Raw genomic sequence first — 7805 nt, 5'->3', positions numbered from 1 at the left:
GGATAAATTCCTCTTTTTACACAGGATTACTCACCATTACTCGATGCGTGACGTTTACATCGACATTTAAAAGTCCAGTACTGGGAATCTTGAGTGGTTTAGCAGTTAAGGGATTCGTCTTGAGCCGCTTAAGTTCGATGATGAGCCCGGACAGCCTTGCTGAAATGGCTGAAAATGACATGGCACACTGCGTGTCGCAAAGCCAACACAGGCTACTCACAAAATGGCAGCTGGCAAGGGCGGAGCAGTGCCTGGAGAGGAAGGGCGTCTCTGCTGGTGAAGTCTAGTGGTGAAGAAGCGGGCATGCCAGATTGCAAACCGCAACGCTGCATGCATGCATATGCATCACATTGCAAAAGAGGGTTGCGAAACAGTACTGCCTTCTCAAGAAACAGGAAAGTTCTGTTGGCAACAGTCTGTCAGAGCAGGATAACTGCGGTAGAAGAAGAGCGAAGTTACGATTTGAGCAAAGTGCAGGGCGCTGTGGGATTATTTAGCACACTGAGAAAAATTGACTGATTAGGGTTAAAGGTGTGGGCAAAAGAAGGCACAGGTTGTTCTTTGTTTGGGAGTTTGCAGTGAGGGGGATTGGCTGGCTAGTGAGTAGCGAATTTGGCATTTTAAATCGCAAAAGTCAGTTGCGGCTTAGAATGAAGCCACCTCTTTTCTCCTTTCTTGCCTGCCCTCCCTGACAGCAGGAGAGAGATCTCGCAAGGTGCTACAATGAGTGGAGATGGTGAGCGAGACCACTGTATTTTTTTTATTTTTATGTTGAGGTGTAGGTAGGCCCGGCAGAGCAGCATGAACTGATGGCATGGGTTATACCAACCTTTATATCATTTCTTTTGGAGTGATTGTGTGTGCATACACGGTAGTGTGCAGACTCCCTGGTGGGAATTTATGTAACCATCACTTGAAAGTGTACCCATTAGTTGTCTTTGTGATCAGATAGTCTCCATGACTTGGGTGGGAGCTGTGAGTGCCTTTCATTTTGCCCTGTCTCCTTAAGAGTTCTTACAATGTTGCTGTACGTTTGTTAAAAGTGTGATGCAAAACTTTATAGAATGTTTGGGAAGTTGAGGCGTGCATGCATGTGTGTATGTGTGTGTATTTATAATATTATAAATAGAGAAACAGATCATAGTTTTTGCCTGGGTTCCAAAGACAATGTATGCACCCAGCATGCTGTGGAGTATGTACAGTTGAGTGAGTGTGCATTAGAGGATGAAAGCAGCATAATACAAACACAAAAGGAGCTTTATCTGAGAGGAAAGGGTTAAAATACGCCATATAATTCAGCACTAGAAATAGGCTTTGTAGACAAGCGAAACTATATGTAACTATTAAATGTTGAAGCAAGCCAAATTCATAAATGGTGCAGTTATCAGAGACTGTGTCCATTTAAAGTCTATCAGTGGGTGTTTTTTCACTCAAAAATAATAAAGGTGGTCAGATAATGTGAGGTTATATGTGCAGTTTTCTTCCCAGCGTATGATGAAGGGGACACTAATTATTTAGATAAAGAAAGGGTCAATAATAGGGGCACAGTGCTATTTTGGCTATGTGTAATAGGCAGCTTTGCATTTGTACTCTGCAGCCTAGGACCTAGTGGAAAGCTGGTGCTGTATCCATTCCATTTGACAAATTTGTCAAAAAACTGAAGAAATAATCGTAAACTACAGGAGATGTGGCAAATACACCTGCACTGACATTTAATTATTGTTTTTTGTGATTTCAGTGACAGGTCTTGTTGTTTTTACACACATTCTCCCTGTCCATATCCTCCACCTATTGCTGTAAAGATGCAATCCAATCCAGCACACCATGGGGTGTCAGTCCAGCACACCCAATCACCTGTCAGATCACATCAGCTATAGCCACCTGCAGGTGTGAGAATCATTGGTCAACACAGTCATTTATATCTTGATATGGCAACCATACAAAAACACGTTTGTGTTTACTATCCTGTATCAGCTAGTTATTTGCTCTTCCTCATCACAACTTTGTGCCCCCTGCGTAAGAACAGCTAATGAATCTTGTCACTGACGCATATAACTAATGAGAATGAATAAAATACACTGATATTGGTAAGTTTTCAACAACTTTGTAAGATTAGGCAAATAAGGCAAATTCCCTCCATGGTAAAATGAAAGACAGTCACAGAATCCAGAGGGTATCTGTTCAGAGTGCACAAATAACAGATTGAACATGAGCAGTTATAGTCTGCCAAGGCCCCAGCGCCATTCCAGTCAAGCAATCAAATTAATTCTTGCCATTTTAAACCTTGAGGCTGGCCTTCAGAAGCAATGTGTTGTCTTGACATTCCTCTGAGACTGTCTAACCTAAAGGAGTCAGATGGCCTTCGGGACTAATTTTGAAAACAGGAGCAGGCATGCTGATGCCACCTCTCAGATCATCACAATCCCAAATCATGACCCTTAACTCTTTCAGCTTCCATGCTTAAATTTTTAAAATTGATAAACTACTCTTACTAATACTCAGTGAGATTAACATAGGACGTTACATTATATTACATTCATTTAGCAGACACTGTTATCCAGAGCGACTTCCAAGAACAGAAGTGTATCCATTCAAGTTAAATCAGCAGTAGTGTCAGACAAGGTTAACAACACTCCCAGACCCGTGAGTATGAGCAAAACACCATTCAAGCCCTACCAGAATTTAAGGGCCAAGTATACTACCATAGTATAGTATAGTATACTAGTATACTACCAGTAATTGGATCACAGAATTCAAACCACCGATACTACACGTAAAATAAACAGCAAGAGCACCAAGTAGAAGGGGTTGAGGTGAAAGTGGTTTTGAGAGGTGGGTCTTCAATCTACATCGGAACATGGCCAGTGATTCCACTGTCCTAACCTCAGTGGAAGTTCCACCACTGAGAGACCACTACAGACAGGGATTGTTTTATTCATTTAATTGATTTGAATTATTTTGCTGTTGTTGGTAGATGTAGTACTGCTGTCTAGTAATATAAACAATTATATTAATGACGTTTTTAAATTAATGTCTATATTCATTCATCTTAATTTGTTGGTATACCAATCATTCAGACAATGTTATCTAAGAAAGAAAATTAGCTTAGGCAGTTTAAGCAGTACCCTGAACTTTTACCCAGTGTTACCATTTTCTTAATGTGTCAAATGCAAAGATACAAAAAAATCAGAAAGACTCAAAATTACTTTTCCATAACAAGTTTTTCTTTTTAATGTATTCAGCCAAGGGCCAAAATTATGCATCCGATTGATTTTGACCATAAGTGATATTTCTGATAATGTTATTCTCTTAATCACAGTAGCTCAAAGACTTACTGCATAAGAGGAAGTAAAACAGGCAGTATTAAAATTCTCATTTTCTTTTATTTATGGAAAATCTTGTGAAAATGACAAATATTCGGAAGGAAAATGTTACACAGTAATGTCTGTCTTTCGGCTTGACTAATTGCAATGTGCAAGTTGGGCTAATGAGCAGAGGTTAGTAAGTCTCTTGGAGTTTACTCATTTCTGGCATACTCAGAAATCCAAAGTGTTTGGCAATCCCACATATGGGACAAAATACTAAAATGAAATGGCATAATAAACATGTTTCAGCACCCAAACCATGGCTCCATGGCACTCCTGCTTTGCATGACTTGATGCTGATTCAAACCTTGAGATAGCCCTCACTATCTTTATACCACACCACTATTTTTAATCCTGGCTCTCCGGTAGAGGGGCGTAAAATGACCAGAGGATTAAAGTATTTTTGTGTGTGTTGTCTTGCCCAATCACCATGTGGCACTGTGCCATGTGACATCATCTTTTTTCAGGCAGACTCACAAATGTATTTACACCAGCAGTGCAAATGCTCCAACAAATATCTGAATAATATGACTTTGGTTTTTAAATACAGAACACCGTTTGAATCTAAAGTCTGTATAATCCTTTGCGCAGTGTTCCCTCCCCTCGTTTTCCCCCACCTTTGTTCTTCCCCTTCCCTCTCTTCCTCCATTTATTTGCACCCTGTGTATTTACAGTTATATCTGTCAATGCGCCTCTTTGGTTTTCAGGGAAAAGGAACTGGCCCAGAGCGTGCAAACTGGACTGTTCTTCTTGTGTCTTTGCCAGGTCGACCAGACCCTGTTTAGATATTCCCTTTAATGACGGTTTCATATCCATGGCCTCTCTTAGTGCCTTACGAAACCATGTTTTAGCATGTTTCTCGGTCACCTCCACGGCACCCAGGACAACATGCAGTACCAGCGGGTGTAGCTGGTTTTCACTGAGCCTCATTAAAACCTCAGTGAGGCAAAAGGCGATCATTCTTATCATATCGGTAAACCCCTTCCAGGCCTCACCAATGAATGATGTAAAATACTCAAGTTTTTGTTGCATTGGTATATCTTTGCTGTTTAACAGCTGCCACATAATGTCCTCCAGAACAGGCATAATGGGAATGGCATACTCAATGATACTGTATGTTTCACCGTCCACCTCATAGGAGTAGCCCCCAGTGTGCATTGAGACTAGTCGTCCGTTGCACAGGAAAACAGGTGAGCCGGAAGAACCATGCAAAAAGCTGGTGTCATAGGTCATCAGGTAGGGATCCTCCATTTCTTTAAAGCTCCAGTTTTCCTTCAGCAAAGCCCCTATTATTGCTCCAATGTGGCCGGGATTCTTTCTGAAGTATTCGCTGAAAGCTATGGCTCGTTTTTGAAATTCAACGATGACAGCGAGAGATACCTCTTTCTCACCCCCACCTGGATAGCCAATGATGTAGATTTCACCGTGCTGTGGGAGTTGACCACACATACTAAGCAGTCCTGGAGGCAGCTCGATTGTCTGTGACTCCACAAGCTGCAGCAAAGCATAGTCCAGTACATGGTGAGAACTACCATGTTGATAAACAATGAGTTTTAGCTCTACATGAACTTCTGAAATTCCTAGATTTTCAAAGGTGACTGTCACAGATGGCAATAGTCGTCCTGTTTCGCTGTCTCGGATGTTCCTGACAACATGAGCGTTTGTCAGTATAAATCCACCAAAGAGTAGGAAGCCTGAGCCACAAGGTCTACCGCAGACGCACACCTGACAGACAGACATGCTTAGTTTATGCAAAGTCTCCATATCCGACATTTTCATCGATGGTCGTTTTTTCCTGCCCTTCTTTCGGTGCATCTCCCTTTGGTTCTCTTTCTCATTAGGAACCTGGAAGACAAGCGTTGATGATTTTTAACATCGCAACAGACTCCTGTAGGACCAGCCCTTTTTTATTCAAAATAGATTCAAATTTTTAAAACTAAATGAGAAACATTGCATTGTTGTTGTCCACACGCCAAAAATGTCATAAGATCACCACCACTGAGTAGTACATTCCATACCTGGTCTGTAGTGTCCTCCTCCAACTGGACAGTTGATATCATAGTTTCTGAGGCACTTGGCTTTGACTGAAAAAAGTGAAATATGAATTTATTCACTAAAACCTGTAGTGATGTTTATTCTTCATTAGGAGAGGGTTGTGAGCCCCTGATAGCTTGAAAATGACAGGTGTGTATTGGAACTGTATAGGATGCAGTTTTTGCTGTTTGCCATTTAATAGTTTGATGTTAAACATTCATTGGTGTCTGTCATTTATGGAATGGCACTGTTAAGATCCATTGGCAGAGATACATATGGAAAAGTGTATGAAAAGTGTAGACCTCAATAAGATAACATAAGATCCCCATCAGCACTGTGCTCCTTACCTGCACTTTAATTTCTTCCTTCACCTGGACAGTGGGTGTCTTAGTGGTTGAGGCACTTGGCTGTGTTTAAAAAACAGGGTAAAAGAAAGCAGTGATGTGAGTGAGGGTCCATGAACATCAGTGGTGCCATCACCTTAACAGCAAGTGTTGCATTAATGTTAGTGTTGCAAGTAATGCATTTATTATTCAGGATTTGTAGGAAATTTCACATGCATTGTTGTAGTTATGTCTTGTATTTTAAATTTAAAACAACAACAATAATAATACTTAAATTTATCTGGTGTATTAAAATTCATTCTTACTCAGGATTGTTATACTTTGTCTTCTTACTAATAGTGTACTATTACCTGCCATTATTTCTTTGGGGAATATTGTGAACTCTGTTTTGTTAAAAAACACATATCGAGTTCGCATCATGTCATGCCTACTACAAGGTTTCAACCACTATGCTTCTTCATATATGTATTCATCAGAGGTGTTACATTATATCTTATGGAGTTAGGTTGTATCACCTGTAGGTATCGCGTAATCTCACTCTGTTTTGCAGCTTGAAGTCTCTCAGTTATTGATTTCTGGAAGAGATTACAAAATTGTCAAAACAGTGAATGAAATCCTACAGGCTTGTGAAGACAGATTTGCTCAATGTACACAACTCCTCACCCTTACCATGCAATCCTGCCACAAGGTCATTTTCTTTAGGTCCTCTGTCAGATCTTCAGTCTGGGACTGCAGCACTGTGGTTTTGGTCAAGATATCGCAATATTCCTTCTCGACCAAACGCTTTTTCCTTGGGGGACTGTGTAGTTGTCTATCTTCAGAAGGCAGCTGGGGTGATGACAGATGGAGTAAAGTTTACATTAACATTTAATGTGACATACCTGTAACCCCATGCCATTGCTCCTATTAATCAAAAACATGTAATATTGTGAGTGGCTGCTTTCTAGAGAAAGTTTTGCCTCCGTGAGAGATGGCAGATGTTTTGTGCATTCAAAGTTCTTACATTTGGGAGCCAAAAAGACTAAATTTTCTGTAGGGTAGAGCTGTTTTGGCAGCAGCACCCTAACTGAAATTTGAAACTAGGAGTGATTTGCCCTGGTCCTTTTAACAGATTATTTTGTTTTATCAGGCAGGGCAAAGTGCTGTTTTGCTAAACAGTGTTAAGTAGGAAAAAAATAGATACTAGAAAGTATCAGATCCTTGGAGGCTTTGGCACACAAGCATTGGTTTATACTAATCAGGAGCTCATATTCCATTGATAGGGTGGAGTGGGGCTTGATTTCATGTCAACATTAGTTTCTCGTCGAAAAATGTTTTTTTTTTTCTTGAAAATGTTTTTGAGTACTTCCTGAAATATAAAAACTATAATGAAAATGATGACTTTCTTTCACTCATTGTGAATGTCGTGTCGTCCGTGGGTTTCATTCAAAGTCGTGAACGCAAGTGATGTAATAACCCACAACCTCTATACACCAAACTGATACTGACAATGAAGGAGACATACTCATTTTCATATTACTCAAAAAGGTTGCTTGTGGTGATCATGTGGTTTCATCTGAAACAACTGAATTTGATACATCCAGTGTCTGAGATTCCATAAATGATGTGTAGAAATTTTTTTTTTTTTTTTACAGAAGGCTAATTACTGATTGATAAGAACATGTTTTGGCTAATATTGTAATTTTTTGAACAGAAAGAAAATCCAACATAATGGAATGATCTAATTACAATACATATGCAGAAAGTATTGGTATTCTGTGGGGAATATGATTGATTTTCTTTGTCTTTTTCTGTTTAGTAAAGATATTGGCAACCATATTCGATTTTAAACCATATCAGATTTTAAAATGTGTGACTTTAAGTGGAAACCACTTGTACGGGAGGAAATGCGTCCATGCTGGCCTAACAGCAATACAATACAATGATACCTAAGAACCAATAAAATACATTAGAATATATCTAATAATTCACTGCAATATGATGTGATAAGATCTGATACATTTCAATACAATATGACAATATCAACAAAACCTTAAAATTATTGTCTGCTTTTAAATATATG

The 7805-nt window shown here is 39.6% G+C and overlaps 1 protein-coding gene across 1 annotated transcript; it reads right to left on the bottom strand.

Annotated features, from left to right (window-relative positions):
- Window positions 1–3450: 3450 nt before the first annotated feature.
- On the bottom strand, window positions 3451–5446 carry LOC118793664 (protein FAM111A-like). Its single transcript, XM_036551893.1, has 2 exons — window positions 5384–5446; window positions 3451–5210 (listed from the first exon to the last, which is right to left on the bottom strand). Exons 1-2 carry the CDS (start codon window positions 5423–5425, stop codon window positions 3930–3932), a joined length of 1323 nt encoding a protein of 440 aa, XP_036407786.1. The 5' UTR covers window positions 5426–5446; the 3' UTR covers window positions 3451–3929.
- Between the last annotated feature and the right edge of the window lie 2359 nt (window positions 5447–7805).

The sequence above is a fragment of the Megalops cyprinoides genome, chromosome 18, assembly GCF_013368585.1.
Source record: "Megalops cyprinoides isolate fMegCyp1 chromosome 18, fMegCyp1.pri, whole genome shotgun sequence".
Taxonomy (NCBI): domain Eukaryota; kingdom Metazoa; phylum Chordata; class Actinopteri; order Elopiformes; family Megalopidae; genus Megalops; species Megalops cyprinoides.
The sequence above is the reverse complement of the archived record's forward strand: the minus strand, read 5'-3'. Positions and strand labels throughout refer to the sequence as shown.

Bases quoted from the DNA above. Each gene is read 5' to 3' on its own strand.
- LOC118793664 (XM_036551893.1), bottom strand. From the start codon at position 5,425: ATGATATCAACTGTCCAGTTGGAGGAGGACACTACAGACCAG. The intron at 5,211-5,383 runs GTATGGAATGTA...CTTGTCTTCCAG, and splicing joins AGGAGGACACTACAGACCAG to GTTCCTAATGAGAAAGAGAA.